This window comes from Tiliqua scincoides, chromosome 5, assembly GCF_035046505.1.
Source record: "Tiliqua scincoides isolate rTilSci1 chromosome 5, rTilSci1.hap2, whole genome shotgun sequence".
Taxonomy (NCBI): Eukaryota; Metazoa; Chordata; class Lepidosauria; order Squamata; family Scincidae; genus Tiliqua; species Tiliqua scincoides.
In genome coordinates, this window is record NC_089825.1 from 85,750,841 (window position 1) to 85,776,581 (window position 25,741).

Below are 25,741 nucleotides of genomic sequence, written 5' to 3' on the forward strand. Positions count from 1 at the left end.
CTCTGTACAGCCCAGAAGAAAGGAGACTGGCTGAAGAAAGCAACATTTCCATTGATATTCAAGATACGATAAAGATAAAGTTGGGCAAAGTATAAAAACCACAGGCAGATTGTATTTGGATTGTAAGGTGCTTGGGGCAGCAACTTATCTGTCTCCTGCTTGCTAGCTTTGTATAGTGCCATGTACTTTAATAATAATAATAATAATAATATAATATAAATTTTTGGGACTCACAGAAGTGAACAAAGTACACTTTTAGATTGGAAATTGGAGAAGTTCACCTTCCCAGCCTTCTCCATCTGGCTGTGGGCAAAGTTAGGACTTCTTATCACAATCTTTTGCAGAGCTTATTTTCTCTCTGGTGCCATTTGATATGTCTTCTCTCATCTAGCACTGCAATGCAAATCAGATGGCAAATCCAGACACGCTGGACTCTTTCACAAGCCCTGTTTCCTCAGGTGTAGGACTCCCAGCCCTGTCTATATATACAGATTTGGGTTTTTTGGAACAGAAAGGTCTTTAAACATGACATTGGTTGTATATAATCACCTTTGGCCTGTTCTCCCCCCCCCCCCCCAAATGTACAGGCTGTGCAGGGACTGTAGACGGGCCAGGTCTGGCTCCTACCCAATAGCAGCCTTGCGCCCCAAACAAACTCTCTTCTCGGATTCAAACATTGTTTCCTTTTCCAGCTTCTTTTGTGCATAGGCTGCTAGGCAACACTGATTTCCATCCCCTCTATAGCCTTGGAATTGGGTGTGAGAGTACTGCATTCCAAAGTGGTTGTAGACAAAGAAGAGCTGAATTTCTCCTTCAGCAAGCACTTATTGTTTCCCAGCATCTGTCAGGTTGTGCAAAAGACAGAGAGAAGGAGCTCATGCAGGTACGCGCATACTCCTTCTTCACTTTACACTCTGGCTAGAACATTGTTCAGTGGAATAGTGAGAGCCCACCTGACCACAACTGCAACCTTGAGTATGATTTCAGGATTTGTGTGAGTTGAGGAAGTGCAAAATAAAAGACCAGGGAACTGGAGAAAATAACTAACATGAAGAACAGACATTTTGGGAAAAGATAGTGCTTTTTGTTAATTCAGGAAACAGATTGTCATGGGAACAAGGCCAAAAGATGCATCTGTATATAAGGCATAGAAACAGAGCCTTCCCTACCCTGGAACTGCATGTTCCTAACAGTGCATTTGCAACAAAAGGGAACTACAAAGCCTATCATGAAGTCCACTTTTGAGAATCTTGGAGCAAATTTGAGATCTGTCATCCCCCTACAAGACAGGACAAAGAGCAGGAGGCCTTTGTTGATTTTTGTATCATGTCAGGGGAAGGAAAAACAAGTCAAACATTTAGAACAGAAAGCCTCAGGATGTTTAGTCTGTGCTTGCAGGCAAACAGAACTGCAGCTGGGGTGTGCGTCTCACTCCACCTTCTGCAGGTTAGCTGTTTGTATGTTAGATTCAGGAAACATAATAAATTAAAAAGAAGTCAGGCATTAAATAACTGGCCTGACTGGACCAAAATGCAAGATATAAATTACATTAAGAAAGTACAGAGGGAAAATTTGTATCAGCGAAAAGTTATTTTTAGGCTTCATCAAGCTTCATTAGTGTGATTCATCAGCAAAAGCTTTTAATTTTAGGTTAAAATTCAGACCCTGATTAATTGGTAGGACAGACTACAAATAAAGTTGAGTTGGAACTATTACAGGGATGCAGGCGGTATAGATGCATTTGCTTCCACCTCTTCTCTGCACAGAATCTGAATAGACATTTGAAAAATATAAATGCAGTTTGTCTTCCAGACTAGTTTGTTTTCCAGAATGCGACTACTATTGTTTTCCTGCTAGCATTAAGAACTTCAGAAAACCAAAGCAAACAGTGCTGATTTGCAATCAGTATCAGCAATTTTATAGCTAGATCTTCCCCCATGCTGTTGGATCTTGAATTTTTTTATTTTTGGAACTTTCTGATATTATTGTAACAGGGATTGCCAAATTTGATAAAGACGTAGTTACAAGATTATCTTTCCTTTTAGTAGTAAGGTGCTTGGTGTTTTTTATTAAATCATAAGTTAATACATTTAAGGGCACAATCCTAACCAGGTCTACTCAGAAGTAAGTCCTATTTTGTTCAGTGGGGCTTACTCTTAGGATAGTGTAGTTCAGATTGCAGCCTAATTTGCTTTAAAGGGGCACCCTTAATTGAGATTTTGCAATATGTAAATTTTACACAAATTAACTATAATCAGCTGAAAGCCACTAAAAGTTATTTTAATTAGCTAACAGCTCTATTTTCTTAGGGTGTTTTTCACATGTGAGGGTTTAACTCATCTTTGAGATTCTTCACTCTTTATAAAATAATTGGTGACCACTTAATAGCCCAATCTTATCCTTCCCCCCCCCCACTGATGCATCAATACAAAAATGGCTACTGTTGCATCATGGGCGGGGGGGGGGGGAGTCACATAGATCTCCTCTGGGTAAGAGAACTGTAAAATCAGTAACACAGGTCCATGTGGACTTGTGCCACAGAATCGGGTCTGGGATGGGGGCTAGGATTTTTCTGCCCCCCACCAGCCTATCTTTGTCAGCACATCCACTATGATCTGTCAGTACATGACAGATGCACTGAGTTGAACTACTGGCGCTCCTGCAGCGCACAACTTCATGTCTTTTCCAACTGCTGTAAGGTAATCTCTGCTGGCAGAATCCACATTCTGTCCATGTACAGCTCCAAGAGGATTGAGCTGTTACAGAGCAATCCTAAGCCCTGGGTTAGGCCAGCACAATTCACCTGTGCTGTAAGGCACATTTGCATTGACTCAGGAGTCAGGGAGGCCAGCGAAAGGAGTCACTCTGTTCTGCTTGGATTTGCGTCACCTCCTGAGGTGGTGCAGATCTGAATAGACCCATTGGGACAGCGCAGCGTGACATGGGGTAAGGCTGAGGTATTCAATCTGTGCGTCCTGCCTCCCTAGTGAGGCGTGGCTAGCCTCCAGGGGCATCACCAGGCATCTCGGGGAGAGAGGTGGCTGGCAGCTGCTCTGCTGCACGTGCTGCCTGCTGACTTGCTGCTTTTCAGCAGCTGTGAATGAGGTGGGTGGGGCAGCGTGAGGCTGAGAGGGCTGTGAAACATGCTTGGGGAAGGTGGGAGAGAAGGCTGGCTGGGCAGGCAGATGTGCCGCATCTCATCATGGAGCTCTCTCCATGTGCAACCTTGCCCCAAGGACTACATTTCCCAGTGTGCCCCTCGCCCCAGGCATCCTGGGATTGGTCAAGGCCGGAGGAGAGAAGAGTGTGGAGGTGCTGCATCTCTGGGAGAGAGGTGGCTGGTAGGTGCTCTGCTGCACTCAGCTGCACATGCTGCCTCTTGACTTACTGCTTTTCTGAGGCTGAGAATAAGGTGGGTGGGGCAGTGTGAAACATGGTGGAGGGAGGTGGGAGAGAAGGTTGGCTGGGCAGGCAGAGGTGCTGCATCTCATCATGTGCAACCTTGCCCCAAGGACTACATTTCCCAGTGTGCCCCTCACCCTGGGCATCCTGGGATTGGTCAAGGCTGCTTGGGAAGGAAGGAGCCAGCCTGCTCCTAGTGGAGGGGTGTCCAAATGCCCCAGCCTGCATCCCTCCGTCTTGCCTGGGGGGAACAGGGGTGGCACCTGCATGTTGGGTGTGTGTGTGTGTGTGTGAGCAGCCCCCTTCTACTTTGGGGTGAGTTGTAATCTTGCTGTATGTGGCTGCAATCCTTTCCACACTTTCCTGGGAGTAAGCCCCATTGACTCAAATGGGGCTTACTTCTGAGTAGACCTACATAGGCTTGGGGTCTGTGTCAGCTTAACGAAGGATCCTCACCTTTCTCTTTTTCCTCCCCCTTCAAAAAAGAAAAAAAGCCACTCTTGATGGCTTTGTCTCCAAAAATAGATTAAAAATAAAAATCCCCATTCCTTTTTAGGCATTCCCCTTTTTCCTCCTGCCTCCTTTTTTTTTTTGGGGGGGGTACTCTGTTGGCTGCTACTGTAAGACAAAAGGCACAATCCTAGCTAGGTCTACTCAGAAGTAAGTCCTGTTGTGTTCAATGGGACTTACTCCCAAGAAAGTGGGGTTAGGATTCCAGCCAAACAGTCTCTAGGTCTCCATTTGCATCAGTTTGCAATTAGCAGATATACACAAACCAAAGTCTTCCCCCTCCCCCAGCAAACTTAATAGTGCTGGCGTCTAGCCTAGACGCCTTTAAAAGGGGATTGGACGAGTTTCTGGAGGAAAAATCCATTATGGGGTACAAGCCATGATGTGTATGCGCAACCTCCTGATTTGAGGAATGGGTTAAGTCAGAATGCCAGATGTAGGGGAGAGCACCAGGATGAGGTCTCTTGTTATCTGGTGTGCTCCCTGGGGCATTTGGTGGGCCGCTGTGAGATACAGGAAGCTGGACTAGATGGGCCTATGGCCTGATCCAGTGGGGCTGTTCTTATGTTCTTATGTTCATCACTTCCCCCCTCCCTTTTGAAAACCCTCCAGGTGTGCTGCTAACAAACTCAGGGCACAATCCTAACCATGTCTACTCAGAAGTAAGTCCTATTTTGTTCAATGGGGCTTACTCTTAGGTAAGTGTGGTTAGGATTGCAGCCTCAGAGTGCTGGCAGCCTTGTTTCTAGTGTATAATTATAACACCTTGATCCCATTTTAGGGGTAACTGAGGTGAAGTGTTGTAATGGGGAGCCGTGGCGAACGGCTACAAGGATCAGGGGAGTCGTGAGCCAGAAAAGTCCGAGAACCACTGGGGTAAGAGTTTTGCCCTTGCCTTGGGTTGTGTTGATTCTGATCCCAAACTTGCACTGGATGCAGTGCAGGCCCACTGGCCTGCCTGTTCCAGTGCAAGTTATGTTTGCACCCTTAGGCTGCGATCCTAACTACACTTTCCTGAGAGTAAGCTCCACTGAACAAAATAGAACTTACTTCTAAGTAGACCTGGTTAGGATTGTGCCCTTAGTTCATTAGAAGAAAAATCCACAATCCAAAAGTAGGGAACTGCTCTGGACTAATCAAAAGTAAAAGAGTAACAGCAAGCTTTAAAGTTTACAGAACTCTTCATTGGACAGATGGTAAGCAAAAGGGGAGGGGAGGAATGAAGGAGGCATGTTGTATGAGCTCCAGAAGTCCACTGTTGTTGGTTGTTTTCTTGTTTTGAATTATTTTGGTTGGTCCTTAATAAAGCATTGCCTTGCTTTGGGTTACGCTATTTATGTGCACATGTGGTCATTGTTACTGTGGAAGACAAAGGAGAGGAGAGGAGAGGTATTTGACAATACAAATAAGCATTCTAAGCATTGCACATTTTACATTCTCATTACAAATCCAATTTAAGATTTAACAGTGTGTGAAAAAGCTCCTGAGTCCTTGGAACCTAAATCTCGTTTGGTTCATTTATTTATTTTAAATACTTTTACCCTACCTTCTACCCTACAAATCGTACCCAAGGCAGCTTACAACAAAGAAAAAGTAAAACAGCATACGTAAATTAAATACACCACCATCAAAATTATGAAAACCCAATCAAGCCAACATGATAAAAAAGCAGCATTCAAATATACCTTAAAAGCAGTACAGCATAAAAATAGCACCAGCATGTGGCATGAGAAGTATTATGTGCAGCACATGGTACAGTAATGAGCATGCATTGACAAGTAGGCCACAAGACCCTGGGAAAAGTATATGAACTCACAGAAGACCAGACTTTGTTTTTGCTGTCTGCAGAAATAGTGGGTTGTCAAGCACCTGGTAGGTAGATGGCTGGTGGGCTGCAGATGGCTGGGCAAGTCACAAGTTGTGCATGCTTAAATAAATGCATGTATTTAGTTTTTATTGTATTGGTGCATTTATCTCCCATGTTTCCAGTTTCACAATGGAACTACTCAAGACAGCTGGCATAATTTAAAATAAAAAACAATAAAAACCATAATCAGTCAATAAAAAAGTAGATTACAAAACAATAAAGTGCCCCTTATTCAGTGTTGTGTGTGACACACACAGAGGGGGGGAGAAAGAAGAGAGACCCCATTAAGCAGCAGGTAAAACAACAGTTGAATAAGAAGTTTCTAGCCAATAGTGAAATGTTGCTATAGAGGGAACTCAGTGACCCTCCCAGGGCTAAGTGTTCTACCTCCACAAGGGAAAGAGCCCTCTCATGACCAGCCCTGCCAGACAGTGGCAGGACTCGCAGAAATGGCTACTCACCTGGTCTGTGGCAAATAAGAATTACATCACCTTTAGACAGGCAGAGAAGTGTTACAAAAGTTTACTCTTTTCCTTACAGGCCACGAGTGACCAGAATATGTATGTAGGTGAGCTGGCAGGGAGCTAGTGAAAGTGTTTGTGGGCTACTCTCTTTTGTTGATGCTGCAGTAGTCTCTTCTGCTTGTATGTCCCTGTTGCCATTGCATTGCTTTGGCCCATGCCTGATGGCTGTGCTTCTGCAGAAGCCTTTAGATCCCTTGGTGCTGCCCACTGATTTGCATTTTCCTCACCTTAGCCTGAGAAGACCCATGAGGCACCCTGCGAACCTTCACCGGACAGCATACCCTTTCGCCTTTTGGAAGACAGTGACCCCATTGATCCTTCTGAAGAGACTTTACTTTGTGATCATTCACCAGAGCAGGCCCCATGGCCCCAGCCAGCACAGGATGAGATGGGAGGCAGCTGCTTTGGGCTACAGCAGGCAAAGCCATCTGCAGATCATGCTGAACCTCTTCTCCTGAAATTCTGAAAGCAGCCAGCCTGGCCCTTGCTGCTTACTGGCCTTTGGCTGCCTCACTGTCACCAAGGATTTCTCCCTTGTGCTTGTAAAGCAGTTCATGTTAATTGTAGTTTCTTTGGGAGGCCTTCTGCTTTAGCTGTGCTTCACCTTTCTGCTGCATTTGTGCAGTTCCTGGGAGGGAAGAATAAAAGAATAGCAGACAACTCAGAAACTTGAGCATCTCTGCACAATTCAGCTCCTGATGCAACTTGGTGTTTATGAAGCCTTAGCTTTCCCTACTTCCCTATAAGTAGGAGTCAAGGGCCCAGTGAGCTCAGATCTATTACACCCATACCCTGTAAGCAGGTCAAGGCAGGTACATCCCGGCTATCAAGGCTGGGCTTAACCTTTACTCCTGGGCAGCCCAGGCATCCTACATTGCTGAAGCTCTATAAAGTACAAGACTGTGGCCCAATGAAGATAAGTAGGGATTGAAGAGTAAAGGTGAATGTTGGACTGTACTCTCTGAACTATTGATGGTCTGCACATCATGCAAGAAATACCTTCCTGCAGCAGACTTCTGGCACTGTGTGATCCCCTGAATAGAGAAACCCCAGACATGTTCTACCCCACCCCATGTCTTAGGAAGAGGTGGGGATAGTGACAAGGTCCCACTTGTTATTTATAATAGTAACTCTATGTTAAACCAGTGAGTTGGCTACAGTTATAGGTACCACTGAAATGTAATCATAACATAGGGGTGGGGACTGGTCCAACTTTCTGCAGTACTTGACTGGCACCCCTCTGTTGAGAAACTGCCAACCTCTAAGTTACACGCCAGTCTAGCTTGGTCTTCTGGCTTCCCCAAACAGTCTCTCAGACCCTGTGGAGTTCTGGTCTCCCAGTGTTCTGGAAAGTACCTGAACATCACTTGCCACATATTTGCATGATCAGGCTGCATGCTTCCTTCACCTTACGCTGGTTCTCCAGTGGGACTACTCTGGGAGCAAGTGTAGCCTTATCAGCTTCCTATAAACCGGACACTCAAGGTAGACTGAGTAGTTTTCTCTGAGTACAGGGCCTGGAAAGGGCTAGAAGACTTGTGCTCCCAGGCTGGTATGCTAAATAAGTTATGCCCACTGTTTGTTAGCCAGCCAATGGTGCTAAGATGGGAGCAGTTGAGTATGGTGAATGTTGTGTCACATTGTGCTTTGGAGCTTCATTTCAGAGCTTTGTTTCAGTGCTTAACTGCCATGCAATTGAGTCTGTCCTGCCATGAGGCATTTCTTGGCAAAGCTTTGTCCAGAGTGAGGTGTGCGCCAAGCATGCAAGAGGTCAAGTAAACAGAAATAACTCCCTCCGTGGGAGGAATAAAGACATCATAAACAATCTCCAAAGAGAACCGTTTTCTTCGTTCCTGAAACCTTGTACATGTTTTTCTCCTGTTCTTCCCCTGCAACAATTTCCTCTGCCTCTGCTGCTGTAAGATGAGGCAGAGGGTATTTTCAAGCAGGTGGAGAAGGGGCTGCCAGGTTGTAAACCAGAAAATCTAGCTGTACCTTTAAAGGCTAGCTGCAGCACATGGCAGTGTCTCCATTCCAGGGTCCTGTCACTCACCCTTCTCACCTGCCTACTGTTGGGCAAAATGGAAATCCTACTGACTTTAGCAGATAGTGGGAGAACAATCAATGACAGTTCAGGAGGCTCAGCAGTTGTGACTCTCCTGCTGCATTGGCACTGGGAAAGGATGAGTTCTTCAGGGTAACAGCCTGGCAAACCTAAGTCAGAGTTTACATGACGGATATTATGGCAGAAGAATGGATCATATATTTAACTGAGGGCACAATCCTTTGCCTATCTACTCAGAAGGAAGTCCCATTGTGTTAAATAGCTTACTCCCAAGAAAGTGTGTATAGGATTGCAGTCTTAGCCAATTCCATAAACATGAGACCTCTATAACTCTGTCAAGGAAGACTGCATAATGGGAGATGGTAGTAAGATTAGAAGTGGGGGAGGGAATTAGGAGCCATTTGAATTTTCAAGGGGTGTTTCCTCAAGACTGTGGGTACCCTGAGTATGGAATAATAAAGGACGTTTGATGTCCTTTGAATTTTGGCAGAAACATTGATGAAATTCTCCTTTTTAACCCATTTCTGCCCAGCCCACAGTTGTACACATTTGATCCCTGATGTGTATAGTACTTGGATGGGAGACCGCCTGGGAATACTGGGTGCTGTAGGCTTATACCATAGTCTTTCGAGACTGAAGGTTGCCAACCAACCATATGCACCATTGGGCAGAAATGGCTTCAGACCACATGACAAATAGATCATGGTTTCAGGAGAGCCATCTTTGGGTGACTATTTATTTGTATGTGCCCACTATAGGCTGTTCCTTGCAAGGTGGCACCATAGTGGTTTTAGTAGCTGCATGACAGGAATGTAACGTGTGACTTTTGCAGCTCAGAGGTCTAGTGATGGAAAAAAAAGACAGTCCTGTTGAACTTCTCCCTGTCATGCAGCTGTTAAAGGCATACAGCCCATTTAAAACAAAAAACTGGCAACACCTATCCTATGGTAAATAGAGGAGCTGCAAATTCCAGTTGGAAAAAATGAGCAGTCACATTCGTCCTTGAAAACAGGTCACCTTGGTAAATTCCAGCTTTTCCTGGCCTAAGGCTGCATTCGCTGCTTTGAAATGAATTTATTATCTGCCTTATCCCAGATGTGTGCCTCTTCAGGCCTGGAATTCAAGCCACCCAACCACACCCACACTCTTGCTGAGAGAGGAATGCAGATTTAAGATGCTGCTGGTAAAGCAAAGAACTGCTTTATTTTCCTGACAGGGTAGAGAACGCCTCCTTTTGGTCTCTTTGCTTTCAATGGCTGCCTTACAGCCCAATCTTATGCAAGTCTACTCAGAAGTAAGTCCCACTAGAGTGAATGGGACTTACTCCTAGAAAAGTGTGGATAGGATTGGGCTGTCCATGTCTCCTTCATCAAATTTACACCCATTGATCAAGGAAGAGAAGGGAGGAACTAGAATAGAATGCTCTGCTCTGACCAAGAGCTCAATTCACACTCAGTTCCCTGGGAGCGAGGGAGAACCAGGCTCCAAGTAATAATGTGCAATTTTATGTTTAAACAAGCATATCCCAGACATAGTTTTACTGTTGCAGTTAGACAGTTGAATAAATTATAATGCAGACAAGATTCATGGCTATTTGTCTGAAAAGTGTTCAGTCTGGAAAGAAGATTGAACAATTTGGGGCTTGCTTTGTTTCCACGTAATCAGTTTTTAGCAGGAGAATTGAATAATAGTCATGCATTTGTTGCATGAAAATGCCTAGGTGTCAGTCCTGCAGGATGTGCTTCTGATTCTGGTGATGCTGCATTTTTCCAGCACTAGATAACACTACTGTATATTTGGAAAATGAGTACAGTATCATTGTTCACCTTCCAGCTAACCATCTGTTGCTATTGAAACTGTATAGTGTCACAAGCCGCTCCTCCATATTTCTGCTGATTGCCTTGTTGTTCACAACCTCTGTCCCAATCAAAACATGTATTTTAATTTATTTTTAATATAATTCACTAAGGATGTAATCCTGCACCCACCAATTTAGGAGTAAGTGCTACTGAATTTGATAAGATTTTCTTCTGAGTAAATATTAGAAGAATTGGGTGGCACAGCTGCAATATTAAACACTGTTATTAGTAGAGGTGTTTATTTCCAGTGAGTAAGATTGGATTACAGCCTAACCAACCTACAGTGACCAATTTAGAGAGAAAATGGGAAGTGCAGAAATCGGTGTTATGTATTTTTATTTCATTATCACCAGAAAAATCATACCTATACTCATAGCAAGTTATGACAATCATTCATACCAGGAATCAAACTCTGCCTTGGGTGCCGGAGAATCCTAGCCTCCACACATAACACAATTCAAGCAAGCTATTCTCCTTTTTTTATTTTTCACATGTTTAAACATTTGTTGCCTTTATGTAAAAAATGAAAATGGCTGCTGGGATTGGGAGGGTGGGGGAGTTTCTTAGAGATATATCTCTGAAGCTCCAGCCAATCAGTGCTGTGCACAGTTGACTTCTGTTTCTAATTTGTAAATCACTTGGGCTCAATCAGTAAACCCATCCCAGGGCTTGACTTTGGAGAGGTACATTTGCACTGGTCATAGCAAGGGTATTTCTCAAAAATGTTACATTTTTTAAATATGAAGCTGCCGTACTGAGTCCAGCCATTGGGCAATTAATCTAGCTCAGTGTTTCTCAACCAGTGCTACTTGTACCACTGGTGGTATGTGAGGTGGTGTCCAGTGGTACTTGAGGTGGTGTCCGGTGGTATATGCAGAACCCCCAGACCTCTGCCGCCTGGCAGTGAGACCAGCAGCAGTAGGTGGCTTGGCTCAGTAGGTAGAGCGCCAACATGCACTTTTTGCATGCTCAAAAAAGCCGCTCCCCCCCCCATTTGTCCTCAGCCTCTTACTGGTGTCTGTCACGTTGTGTCTGCTCCTCCAATTTGGAAGTAACGCACAGTGATATCATCACCAGTTGCTTCCAGTGGTACTTCCAATAAGTGGACCGTGTGAATTGGTACAGCAAGGGACAGAAGTTGAAAAACGCTGTTCTAGCTTGTCTACACTGGCTGGCATCAGTTCTCCAGGGTTTCAGACAGGGGTCATTTCCAGCACTATCTAGAAATGTCAGGAATTAGACCCGTGACCTTCTACGTACAAAAAATGTGCTGCCACTACTGTATGACATCCCCTAAGGCTAAAATACAGTTGGGGCACGTGTTTGCTGAATGCCTAGATAAACCCTCTCCCCTAAAGCCTGGATCAGGCTAGCAGTTCTCTCTGTGTGTATGGTTTTGCCTCTGTCATGCCATTGCAATTCCCTGTGCCTCTGCTACCCCACTCCACCCCTGGTTGCACAACACCGCATCCCACCAGACTGGGAATATCACTCGTCTTTGTATCTTGTTGGCCTTTTATACAGAATGGGGAATGTTTATATATGTTGTAGCAACCAGGCAGTTTGAGTGTGCCCATAAAGACTGCTAGATCAGTGACTCACTGTTCAGGAACGTGGACTTGGATGGAGAGCAAATGAAAGGGGAGAGATGCAGGAAGGAAGGCAATCCTGTGAAGCTGACAAGTCAGGAGCATGGAATAGCAAGTTTGAGGCACTCCATTTTACCTCTTAAGGGCTATCCAGCATTTCCCAAGTCTGCAGAGCAGAGGGATATAAATCAGATTCTTCTTTTTTTCTCTGTGATAGAAGAAAGGGGGGGGTGAGAATATTTCCAATCTAAGGTTGCATATTCCATAGCAGTTCTCCTTTTTCGATTCTGTTTTGTTTCCTCAACAAAAGCGGCCAACTTACTGCTCCTTGTGCCAGTAGCTTCCAGTGCAACTTCTTGCTCCTTTGGGGTCCATACAAACAGCAGCAGGGTTGGCACTGTAGCCCAGTGGCTTTCAAAGTGCATTCTGGGGATCTTTCGGGTTCCACAGAAGCTTATGAAGCATTCCTCAGTGAGAAGATCTGTAATGGCAGACAAGCCTCCCTAAAAACAGTTTGTGAACTACCAATCTTTGACTGCAACATGCAGACAGAGAATGTTGGATGGGTTCCAAGTACATTCTCAGTTCATACAAGGTAACTGCTCAGGCCCCACAGAACCTAAACATGGCCCCCAAATCCCTCTGTAGCTCACTGAGTTACATGGCAGAAATGCAGGAATTCCTTGGCTGATGGGCCTCTGTAAAAGAAGGGTTCTGAAGTGAGAAAATCTGGAAAGCAAAAAACAAAACAAAGCGCTGCCCTAGCTGTTTCAAATGGTAGATTACACCGGCCTACAAAATTGAGGGTCAGAAAAGTTTTCCCCAAACTTTATGGTTGTTTGATATGAATTTGGGGTGCCAGTTCCAAAAATGGCATCCGTTTTGCCCTATCACGTCTAGTTTTGGAGATGTAGTATAGCCTCATTAGTGAATGGTTCAAGCAGCTTCCTCATGAGGAAGCCATGCTGTAGGCTTCCTCATGAGGAAGCTGCTTGAACCATTCACTAATGAGGCTATACTATATCTCCAAAACTAGGCGTGATGGGGCAAAACGAATGCCATTTTTTGGAATAGGCACCTCAAATATACCCAGGAATTGCTGTAACATTTATGGAAGCAAAATGTGTGTTGGCCTGAGTTAGCAGAGCAATCCAAAACAGGTTTACTCAAAAGTAAGTTGCATTATGTTCAATTGAATTTACCGCCAGGAAAGCATGTATAAGATTACAGTCTAGGTGGCTTACAGACAAATGCCCTGCCAGCAGGGAGGGTTTTAGCCTGCTGAACCCTGACCAGATATGGCGCCTGTGTATTTGTCTTGAAAGGCACTTCAGCTGCATAAGAACATAAGAAGAGCCCAACTGGATCAGGTCAAAGGCCCATCTAGTCCATCTAGTATCTCACAGTGGCCCACCAGATGCCCCAGGGAGCACACAAGAAATTAGATACCTGCATCCTGCTGCCACTCCCTTGCACCTGGCATTGCACCCTACTTCTAAGGGTAGCTTGTGCTATAAACTTACACACAGATCAGGGGTACAAATGTCTATCCCTCCAACACAGGTGATCACATACTTCATTGAATGCTGGGTGTTACAGCTGTTACTGGCCACATCATTGTTTGAAAAAACAGAGCTTGGAAGCTGAAAGGTGTCCCAGCTGGACAGTGTCTCACCTAATCCAGTCCACTGCACCGGGGGAAGATTTGTAACACCTCAGAATATCTGGGAAGACAAGCCTGTGAAGAAAACAGAACCCCAAACATCCAGCATGTTCTCACAAGCAGGATGCATGTGTGTGTGAAGGTTTCAACTCGAAAGTCTCAAGTTCCATGGCCGAAAGCCCTCAGTGTGATTTGGACAAGTTCTGCATATCTGCATACTTTGCTCTGCCTTTAAAATGTGTGGAGTACATGGAGGATTGGATTGAGAAGTGGGGGTGGTAGAAATGAGGACTCCCCCGCCCCACAAAAAAAAAACATCAGCGCTTGATAGTATGGGTAGAGGTGTTCTTAAAACATTTTTATTATTTAGCAGATTTCCCAGTTTATTTTTTCATAGATTTTGGGTTTGGTTTCTTTCTTTCTTTGTTTACAAAAATTGGAAGTGCAGATGGCAGTGTTATGTGTTTTTATTTCATTATCACCGAAAAAGAATCATACCTCTACCTATGGGGGAGAGGTCATCAGAAGGGACAGAAGTCCATGACAGAGACTGGGAGTTTACCCCTTTCTCTAAAGTCCATGCACACACCACAGCATATCATATGTTCATTTTTTTCTCCACAACCTTGTGGGTTTGAAATTTGCTGCTTCTTAAAATAATAAAAGCCGAAAACTTGGCATGCTGCTGTGTGTCAGATTGTATTGCATGGTTTGTGGCATAACAGTACTCATGCAGGTACTTGGTCTGCCCAAAAATTGTGTGTTGCGCAAGCAGAAGACACGCAAGATCTTGCCTTTGTTTAGCTTTGTGGCAAGATGGGACAAAAGAGGGGAGGCCTAGAGCTTGCCCCTCCTTGCACAATTGTCATGAAGCCAAGAAAGGATTGATAAAGATCGAAGCTGTCCGGATATGGCTGACTTCCAGGTGTAGTAGTGCCACTCGGGAGAGGGGGACAGCTTTTGTTTGGGTATTATTGTGTGACTTCCCAGGGAAGGAAGTGATTCCTGATTTTGTTGGTCCAGCAGTGATTGGAGTATCTGGGAAATGAGGAATTGCCCTGGCAGGTGATGTTATGGAGAAAATGATTGCTCTTGCCTTGATAGGGTAATATCCTGATTCTAAACAACCACCCTTTCCCCCAAGAGGCCTCTTGTAACAAGTTTGTCCCAAAACCACTGACTTCATTACCAAAGCAGATGTTGGCCTTATGTACTGTACTCAATAAGGCTCTGGAAAACAGCACAGCTTGTGAATAAAAAAAGCTTGTGAAAGGCAGCTTGTGAATAAAAAAAAGGATTCTGCATTAGGAAAACAGCTTCCACTCTAGTTGATTGCAAAATGGCTGCTCCCAATTCCAGGAACCAAAGAAAAACAAACTCAAGATACTGTATGTAATCCACACAATAAATTAGTATTTTTTAAATCTCAGATTGCTTTTGTATGGGTTCAAGGTATATACTTTAACAAGGGGCTGAGGTCACTGGAACATGTCTCATTGGTCTGGCAAATGCCTTTGTCTTCTGAAGCTTAACCCATTTTTGCCCAGCCCACATTTGGTCCCTGTTGCATATATGCAATGTTGGGCAAAAACGGCTTAAAACAGTAACAGCTGGCCTCTAATCTGAAGAGGATGACATCAAAAGTACCATAACCAACACAACTTTCCGTGTGGGGCAATCTGGGCAGTACAAAGTCAGTAATAACAATAAGGATTTATATTGCACTTTTCCTACGTGCTGAAACGTGGCCAACAGATAATTGGAAACAGAAAAACAGCCCTGTGTAGTAGCTAGTTGTGTTTTTTTTATTCCTGCATTGAGGTTGAGGGATCATGGCTTGCTTTCTATGGCCTTGGCTTTTCATAGCTGGGATAAGGTTTGAATCAAGGACTGAGCAGCTCAGCTCATCATCTTCAACCTGAGCTGCCTGAATGGCCAAGCTTCATCTCCAAATTGCGTAAGCCTCTAATTCCATTCTTGTTTGGAAAGCAGTCACCCCATCCTCAGGCACCTGTGAAATGTAGTTCTGTGTAGGTATAGTACACCTGTGTAGATGTAGTTCTAGCCATGTTTGAATTGTTGCAAACTATCTGCCATCCTATATGGTATAATTAGGCTAGGGCCTTAGCATTTGGGTACTTCATATTTGCAGTCACAAGGGAGCTGGTGTTGGCCCTGCTAATGTGATAGGAAAATACATAGTGATGCTTTTGTCCCACACTCCCTCTACCCAGTCTGTCTCCTGCAAGGCTTTGAATGCTATACCTGCACCAGCAGAATGCACTGCCTTGAGTGCTTCAGTACTACTTTCTGGGCATCTTGCTGCATCAGTGCAACACAACAGCTAGGGACATTTGATTTGTCATGTCTGTATCTTGCTCGCCTACCAAGGAACACAAGGTGATTCCCTGGGGTCATCTTCTTGTGTCCTTGCAGTGATCCTGTGAAGGAAGTTAGGCTATGAAGAAATGACTTTCCTAAGGAGCTTCACAGCTGTGTGGGGATGATTTGAACTTGGTACTTGAGCCACTCCTATTATATCACTTCAGTGCAACAGTGCTGGCACTTTGAGGCTGCTTTCCTACAACACTTTTGAATGGCTTTTTACGTTCCCCAAATCTGTAATCTGAATGCTCAGCTGACACTGACGAGAATGCACATCCCAAGAAAACAGAACTTTATTTTCTGAACTTAATATTCTTTTTTTACAATGTGCAACAAGAACATAATGAACATGACCCGAAAACTAGGGCAGAGACAAGAATGCCAAACAATTTTTTTAAAGAAGGAAATGCCATTTTACAGTGCAATTAAATATATAACTTCTGAAAAAGAAGTGAGTGATCAATATACAGAAACATTCTGCAAAATAATTGTGCACATTTCGTTGTGCATTATCCATGTTCTTTCAGGGCAGTCTTTGAAGTATATAGAGCTGGCCATTTTCTATGTGAGTGAGCGTGAGTCTCATTCTGCACTGCCTGTTGGCAACCTTCAGTCTCGAAAGACTCTGGTATCGCGCTCTGAAAGGTGGTTCTGGAACAGCGTCTAGTGTGGCTGAAAAGGCCAATTCGGGAGTGAAAATCCCTTCTAAACTGGGAGCAAGTGCAGTCTGTCCCTGGTCTGTCTCCCTGGCTATGGGCCTTCCTTCTTTGCCTCTTTGCCTCAGACTGTTGGCAAAGTGTCTCTTCAAACTGGGAAAGGCCATGCTGCACAGCCTGCCTCCAAGCGGGCCGCTCAGGGGCCAGGGTTTCCCACTTGTTGAGGTCCACTCCTAAGGCCTTCAGATCCCTCTTGCAGATGTCCTTGTATCGCAGCTGTGGTCTACCTGTAGGGCACTTTCCTTGCACAAGTTCTCCATAGAGGAGATCCTTTGGGATCCGGCCATCATCCATTCTCACGACATGACCAAGCCAACGCAGGCGTCTCTGTTTCAGCAGTGCATCCTGCACTATCATACATACAGCATTGCATACAGCATACATACAGCAGTGCATTCTGCACTATCCCAGGATTTAATCCTTTGTATTTATGCTGTGAAATTATTGAATACTTCCAGCTCTGGTTTCAGGGAGAGGCTCTAATGCATTTAACTATGAAGGGACAGAAGGTAGAAGGAGCAGAAGAGAGGAATGAATAGACAGGTGGAATTGTGTACAGGAGGTGAAGATATTTTTATATGCAGTAAAAATAGGAAAGTGATCCCAGAAATATAGGTGGGATGAGGAAAAGTTTGTAAAAATAATTGAGAAAGTGGCTTATGATGCCTGGTAAGTGTGGGCTTTGGGATGTCTTGAGTGCATAGAACAAGTTTGTGTAGCTAAGGGTGGAATATGAAGTAACACTGCCTAATGTTATCATAGTGGAATGAAGGGAGATTTACAGGGGAGAACTGGGGAATAGGAAGGCATTTTTAACCCTTCCTCACCCACTGTTCTGTCCCAACGACCTCTCTCCCCAGGTTGCTGTTTTCTTCCCTATCTGCTTCCATGACTGGAAACAAATTTTCTGGGGCCTGGGGTTTAAGTGGTAGAGTTGGAGGCACTAGTAGATTAAGCACCCCTATCTCACTTCTGCCAATTGTTCTCTGAAAGTTGAGAGAGAAAGCACCACTCCATTACCACTAACTCACAAGCATGTGTTTGGGAAGCTTCTGTTACTTAGAATACATATGATTCTGCCTTAAGGAAGAATCTGCACCTATATTAAATTATGTGTGTATGAGGAGGAATTCTTGATATCTCCTTGTTGTTGATACCCTCCCCACCTCCGTGCTTGAATGAAGTAACTGAACCAGACAAGGGAATTCACCATTTTTAATCCGTGATGCCCCAATTCATTATTTTGGCAATTGATGCCCCAATTCAGCAATCACATCCTACGAATTCCTTGTGGCTTAAAGAATGAAATGACAAATTACCAACACCCAATTGGGAATTCATGGCAGAATAGAACTAGCTTTGTTCAGGAGCTTCCACTGCCGAACTGCGAAAGCAATCCTAAACAAGGGTGTTTTCCAGACCTGGCTTTAGCCTTTTTTCTTGGCAGGCTTAAAAGCATTACAGTTTCCAAAATTGCAAGTTTCTCCGTCAGACCCAGAAGTTTCTGTCTGAGGAACTGGCTCATCCTGCTCTTTTGTAGCAGCCCTCTTCCTGGGCCTCACTCCATGCTCCCTAGGAATCCATCCCTCCCTCTGTCCTCTCCTGTCAAATCATACCACTCCAAGAGTCGTAAATCTGCCAGGCTTTCGGCCCCCATTGCTACACTCTGTACGGCTGTGGGCTATTTCCAGCGTGTCCCAAGAATGCCGAGCGAGGATGCACGCTATGTGCTGCTTGGGTGAAAACCAATCTTGGTTCAAATCTGCCCCCTCTCCACCCCCATGCCAGCTTGCATGCCACCTCTTTGCATGCACTCAGGGGAGGGCTTTGAGGATTCTGTGAATAGGACAGCAGAGTGAATGACCAGCGTTGCCTCAGGGCTAGTTCTGCAATATCAGAGGTGGTAAAGCTGTGCCTTGGCTCTACTGCCTCAGATTGTGAGTGAGGGCTCACATGATTTAGTGCTCCTTCATATACAAAATGCCCTGAGTATGGAAAATTAACATGTCATGGAGGGAAGTGCTTGCCTAGTGATCTCCCTGACATGCTAGTGTTCTATATGCAGGGGGGTCGTAGAAAGTATGCAAAAGTTTTTAATCATTTGAGCCCCCACCTGCAATGGTAAAATCCAGACATAGGTCCTGGAAGTTATTGGGTTTCTCATTTTACAAAGCTGTTGCTTGTTCTAGTTTTTCAGAATCCCTGACTTGGGAAATTCTGACTGGTCAAGATGGAGAGCATCATTAGCTGGGTTCTCTGACTAGCACGTTCCACATGGTCTTGAGCAAGTCACTTAACTCTTGTTTCCAAAATGTTTTGGATTTTGTGACTATCTCTTGTTGGTGCACAAAGCTGCTGTTTCAAGACTCTTCGTGGTATCCAAGTAAACAAGTACCTAAATGAATACAAGATGAAGTCAAGAGAAAATCTTGGAGTCCAACCTTCTTCCTCTTCTAGAAGACTGATAGTGCAATTTTATGAACACTTTCCCGGGAGTAATTCTCACATTAAACTTAATGAGGCTTACTTCTGAGTAGTCATGCATAGACTTGCCTGTTTTTCTCTCAGTACTCTTAACAGTGATTTTTAAATTGTGGTTCCAAAGTGTGCACACTGCACCAAAGTGTGCACCAGCAACTGCACACTGATCCAGGGCCAACCCCCTCCTAGAACAATACTGAACCTCAGGGTCCTCTATCAAAATCTCATAGTAGTGCATGCAGAGCAAGAAGATGTGACAATCTTCTGATTTTTCCCAAAACAAGACAAACTTGGAACAATATGCAAAAAATTTATTAAAATGCGAATAAAAGAAAAAGGAAGTAATAAAACCAAATGAGCAAGAAAAAAACAAAAAAGAATTCACTTGGTAAAAAGGATTATTTCTGTAATCCCCAGGAATCATATAAATGGCCAGCAGATGGCACTGAGGTGCAGCTGAATCGCATGCATGTTAACTCTGTGCTGGCCAAGAGTTTTTTGAATGAGCTTGTAATGCACAGAGAGAAGACAGTGTAAAATCAAAATAAAATCTTAACGGTTTCTGAATAAATACTTTTCCTTAACTGTTTGTACCTTTGATGATGGAGTCACCAGCTCTTTACACTCACATTGCATGAGGGCCTGTTCTCCTGAGACCTCACTGAGGTTCTTGGACTGCCGGAACAAAAGAAGGATCAACTTCCTGCTGCTTGCAAGTTTTATCCTTGGTTGTAGTGTAACAGGTTATCACCTGTTACCTGATCTCTGCCTGGAGATCAGCTGTTGGCTGCCTGAAACATGATCAGCCAGTTTGACTGGTTTTGGCTGCTTTGAACCCCAATTTCCATTTGCATTTCACTAACCCATGGGCAATGGAACCTCAGCTCTGAACCACAGACTGTGTTACAGCTTGCTTCCACCTGCGAAGCCATACAAAATATACACAGAAATATTCATAAAATATCGACATTTGATTACAAGGGGTGTCAAACTCACTTCATACACTGGGTCGAATAGCATTCATGATGCCGGCTGAGGACTGGAAATGATGTCACCAGGCAGATGACAACCAGAAATAGACATTTTGCTCTCGCATAGGAACTGATTAGCTGCAAATGACAGAAGAGAAAATATGCAAATTTTGATCATATCTTCAAGATATGGGAGAGACCAATTATCACGCTGGAGAGCCCCATTATCATGCAGGCTATTATCATTTCAGCAGCATTGCTTCTGCTGAGGTGTCATTTCACAGCTCAGCAGCTAACAGGTTCCCTGCAAAGTGACCTGCTGAAAGGCCTGCATGATAATTGCTTCTCCCAGTGCTTTGGCAGTATCTCCTTGCCCTTCTTAGTCTGCCTCTTCCCTCATAGTGTTCTTAGGCCTTCTTCCATCTCTCCCTTGCAGAGCCTTGGCAGAAGCGACACTGCTAAAAGGCCAGCACAGGGCGAGCCCAATTATCACATGAGCCAGAGCATCCAGGGGCCATTTCTGGCCCACAGGCCTTATGTTGGACACTCCTCTGCTAGACTGTGACAGAAATAACAGGAAAAAAATACTCGTCGTCTTCTCTACATCTAATGCTAAATTCATTTCTTTCTATAGTCCAACACAGTTATACTGAGTTGCCATAGTGAATAGGAATAAGGAAGCATTGCTTGGTAACGGCTGGATGTTTATAGATTTGCATGTGCTTCATATCTCTGAGAAGTTTGTCAGGTCAATGTGCTCCTGATCCAGGCCTATGGAATCTGCCTCTAATATTGCAATAGCCCCATTTTGTGGGGGTTGTCTCAGGTTGATGTCATACACAACTGTGTGCACCAGGAGGCACCCTTTAACTTCAGAGTATTTCTGCATGGCACAAATGTAGTTTAGCCCTTGCAGGATATTCCAGCGAGTGAGTTCTCCATGCCAATGACATGGTAGTTTATTCACATGTATGCAGAGAGAGCGAGAGAGAGAGAGAGAGAGAGAGAGAGAGAGTCTTGCTGTGGGGGGGTATGATGTCTTTGCTGTATTAAAAAAAAATTAGTGGGCCAGTCTGGGTGATATTTTGATTGATCATCTGCCCAGCTCCACAGGATTAAAGGCATGTATGGTAATTCATGTTGTACACACATCCTGCCTCCTCCCCTCTCTTCTTAGTTAGGTCTGTTACTTAACGTGCCACGCAAGGCAGAAAAGTAACCACAAAAGGAGGGGAGGGGGCAGGATGTGAGTGTAGCATGAGCTTGTCTTTAAGCATGTGGAACTGGTATCACAGTAGGGCTGCAGTGGTTGGTCAAGAGGGGACCAGTCTCCAGCCCAACCCAGCCCAGCCCAAGGGTCTTTTCTAAGGGAGTCTTGGTCACTACCCTAGAATCAATCTTGAGACACAAATGCTGATATTCTGAAGCTGTAATTAATAGAATTGATTCTATTAGCTTTGTCAGTTAGTCCCTATCTTAATTTGCTAACGTCCTCGCTATCCAATCATACTTACTCAAGTACCCCACGAGAATGGCCAGCTCTGGTGTAGCTCAGTCTTTGCAGTGGGAATTCTGACACCTGCATCGTACCTTATTCTTTTGGGTCAACTATCACAAGTGAACTGTCCTCTTGTTTTCTTCTTGTTTTCTTACTCCTTACGTCACTCTCGCGTCTTTTTGGATGCCATCAGTCTGGTTTATCACTTTCTCCTTCCCTAGATAGCTTGATGACCCTTCATCCTGACTGGTCATTTCTTTTTGCCTTATCCTCCTTTTGTCTCTGGTCTTGCCATGTTATTATGATACAATGTATGGCCAAGGGAATGCATTAAGCTCTCTCCAAAAGGCCAGGCAAGACCAGTTTGCATTTCTAGAGCCTTACTCTCTGCTTGAAGTTGGAAATTCTCAAATTAATTCAAGCCATGTCAGAATCCCCCAGCCTATCTTAAAAATCAGAAGCCCAAAATGACTGGTAACACTGGGTGGGCAATCAAAGAGTCTTGAATAATTGATGTAAACCAGCAGTGATTTCAGTCACCCACAGACTAAAGAGGCAAAGTGGCAGGATGTGAGGAGGGCACACAGAAATATCACTCCAGGACCATCTTTGCCCTCTTCTTGCCTCACTGTTTCAGTTCTAAATGGAGTAAGTCTTTTTATACTCTAGTGAGGGTCTCCATTATACTGGAGAGCTGTCATTGCGTGTAGTGTTTAAGGATGTGAGCTGTGAAGAGGGAACTCCCTAGTCTAGGAAAGGAGAAGCCTCTCTCTCTGCTGGGCTTGATATGCGATCTAAAGCGCTGGGAAAAGAATTATTGTTAGAACCTGAAGTGTTTCCCTATTAAGGGGCTAAGGGCCCAATGCTATCCAACTCTTCAGTGCTGATGTAGTTGCAATGTGGTCCCAAGGTAAAGGAGCAAATGTTCCCTTACCTTGAGGAGACCTCCGTAACTGGCCCACCATCACAGAATGGAGTGCACGCTCCATTGGCATGGCTGCATCAGTGCTGGAAAGTTGGATAGAATTCTGCCCTAAGTCAGGCAATATGCCCTGTAGCACAAGAGAGGAGTAGTTGCAATTGTGCTTGAAGTCTGAAAAGTCCTCAAGTTGATGGAGGAGATAATGAAGATCCCTCCCGTGAGTATTGTTTTTTTCTGCTCAGCCCCACATTCTTAACCGGATGTTGATCTCTGTAGCACTGTAACCCTTAGAAGCCTCACCGTCTCACATTGTGTCTTCCAGGATGAAGTGAAGCTGCCGACCAAGCTGAGCATTAGTAAGTCTGTGAAAGAGATGGAGAAAGAAGGGGAAGAGGTCATGGAAGGTGAGGAGCACCCTGATGAGCACGCTATCCAGCTCTCCTCTGATGAAGAGGTGGAAGTTGAGGAGATCATAGAGGAGTCACGGGCAGAGCGCATCAAGAGGAGTGGCATGAGGAAGGTGGATGACTTCAAGAAGGCTTTCTCCAAGGAAAAGATGGAGAAGACCAAGCTGAAGACCAAAGAGAACCTGGAGAAGACCAAGCTGAAGACCAAAGAGAACCTGGAGAAAACCAAGCAGAACTTGGAGAAGACCCGACACAACTTAGAGAAGAGGATGAACAAGCTGGGCACCAAGATTGTGACCACAGAACGCAGGGAGAAAATGAAGACCTCCCGGGATAAGCTGAGGAAGTCCTTCACCCCTGATCATACAGTGTACGCACGGTCCAAGACAGCTGTCTACAAAGTGCCGCCCTTCACTTTTCATGTCAAGAAGATCCGGGAGGGAGAGGTGGAAGTGAAGGCCACTGAGATGGTGGAGGTTGGAGGGGATGAGACAGAGAATGCAGATCTGTTGAGAGGTGAGAGCCCCGAGATGAGCACACTCCTTCAGATCACGGAAGAGGCTGACACAGTGCTGGCGGATAAGAGCGACAGTGAGTAAGTCAGGCAGACATACATCAGCAGAAGAAGAATGTCAAGATCTGACCATGTAACCTTTCACGTTTCCTCTTTTTGGCCCCACGTGAGCATGTATATGCGTGCACATGCACACACGATATCACCCTTACAGCCCCCCTTCTTCAAAAATGTAGCACCAAGGTGCATTTTTGTATATTTCTGTTTCAGCATAGAATACGGGACTTTCACAGCAACCCATCAAACACCATTCCTGCTACTGAACGCTTGCTTTGCCAGTCTGCTGTGGCAATCCCCCCTGGGCCGCCTCCATCCCAAGGGTGCTAAAGTAAGTCATTAATGTATCCAAGATGCATGCTGCCTCTTAATAGTTCCCCTTGGTGTCAAGAGTGCTTCCTGGGGACCAGAAAGCAGTTTGGACAGACAGAAGGAAGAGCAGAACTGTGGAACAAAGAAGGGAGCGTTGGCAAAGTATATCACTGAACTGGGTAGGGGGAGAGTGGCTGGGAAGGAACAAGAAACCGTTTGGTGGGAAGGGGATATGATGTCTTGCGAAAATGCAAGAGCAGGTCTGTTCTCCCCTCCCTTTCCCAAGAGTTTTGTTCAGTACAATCCATTGACCTGTACACTTATTGCACCCATGATGGGCCAGCAGCTGCCACCACTCATGCTGGTAGAAAGGAGACTAGGAAGTGCACCCTCAAAGCCATTTGTGCTCTTAGCTGCATCTGTCCCTGAGGCACCCTGCAACGTGACTGTTGTGGCTTCAGTGGACAGCTGTGTAATCACTTCCTCATTGGGGGGATGAAGGAGAAAGAGAGAGACATGTGAAACTGAGAGAGATGGCATAGAGACAGGGCAGAGGCAGACACCCTTGTCCAGTCAGCCAGCAGTCTTGACACCATCCCCAGACTGGTCACGGAGCATTGCACATTGTTTTTTGCAGTGCCTCTAGGATCCAGGCCAACCTCTGTGTTTTCCTGCTATGCTGGCTTGTAATACGCCGTTTTCAACAGGGGCACTGCTGTTTGGGTGTTCCCTGGTGGGATGATGTCCAATTTGGTGTTAGTCTTTGCTTAAACCTGTCAGTTGGGAGAGAACAGGGAATTGAGGGGCTTATGGCAGCGGTTCCCAAACTGTGAGCTGGGCAGCCACAGAACCCTCACAAAAAACCCACAACCCTATACAATGTATAGAATTGTAGCCCTAATGGGGAACTGCGGCCAATGGTTCAATAGGTCAGGTCAAAAAAGTTTGGGAACCCTGACCTATGGGAAAGAGATTCACAAAGCTTGGTTGAAGAGAGGGGGTTTCTTCCCCTCAGCCCTGCCTTACAGCTGCCTCTTTGGCTGTCAGTGGGTAAGTCTGAGGTCTCATTTTTTCCAATTGCAACCAAAAGGCTTCCTTCACTTATGTTTAGTGCATGCAGCTGCCTACCCCTGCATGATGTGACGAAGCATCAACCCCATTTCCCCACTTCCTGCTGGGATACTTCCTGGCTTCTGTATGGGGCCAAGGAGGAGAGATCTACTACAGGCTGATACCCAGTTGTGAATTCTGCCACATCACCTTGGTCATTCCGTTCCCAGCACCCCAAACACAGCCTGTGCCAAAAGTTGACTACACTAACAATTTGGTGAATTGCTTGGCCAAGCTACCTCCCACACCTAAAAGAAGAGGGATGTATGTGTGTTAAGAAGGGGGTGCTCTTATGTGACCACGGAGTGTGCACATACGTAGGGGGGCTGCCCCAGCCACACTCCGCTTTCCTGTCAGCCTTTCTGTTCTCTTTTGTGCCGCGGCGGATCTGGTGTCCAGAAGAAGAGTACCACCAGATATGCTTAGCCTTCAAGGCCACCACACATGGGGCAGAGAGCATGCCCCACTCCAGGGATAATGGGGGGGTGCCAAGCAGCTGCTTTGTTCCTTTTCTAAGACTGCATCCTGGTGAGCAGTGTGACTAATAAACCTTCTTTTCTAAAAGAACAGGCGTGATGTGTTTTAGTGGGCGCAAAGCACTGGGCAGTTCTGTTGGTCACATGGAGGTCAGCTGCCCTCTTGACAAGTCAGGAGACAGTACTAGGAATCATCCCTACTTAAGGAGCCTCTTAGAGGCAGGATCCCAAAGCCTATTTCAATACAGCCCCATGTGAAAAAGTGTGGCTCTCATTTTCCCCTCCAGGTGGCATCAGCTTCCATCTCTACAGGTGTGGTCAGCAAAAGCACTGCTGGGATGTTGCCATAGTCCCGCCTGTTCAGCAGTGATTTTCCTGGAGGGCCACTTTGTAGTAGGAGTGAGGGTGGTGAC

The 25,741-nt window shown here is 45.1% G+C and overlaps 1 protein-coding gene across 1 annotated transcript in view; it reads left to right on the forward strand.

Annotated features, from left to right (window-relative positions):
- CAVIN1 (caveolae associated protein 1) overlaps positions 1–25,419 on the forward strand; it is a 33,101-nt gene extending 7,682 nt beyond the window's left edge. Inside the window, exon 2 of the mRNA XM_066626923.1 lies at positions 22,775–25,419. Within this exon, the coding sequence (XP_066483020.1) occupies positions 22,775–23,458 (684 nt within the window). The 3' untranslated portion in view covers positions 23,459–25,419. The remainder of the gene's footprint in view (positions 1–22,774) is intronic.
- The last annotated feature ends 322 nt before the right edge of the window (positions 25,420–25,741 follow it).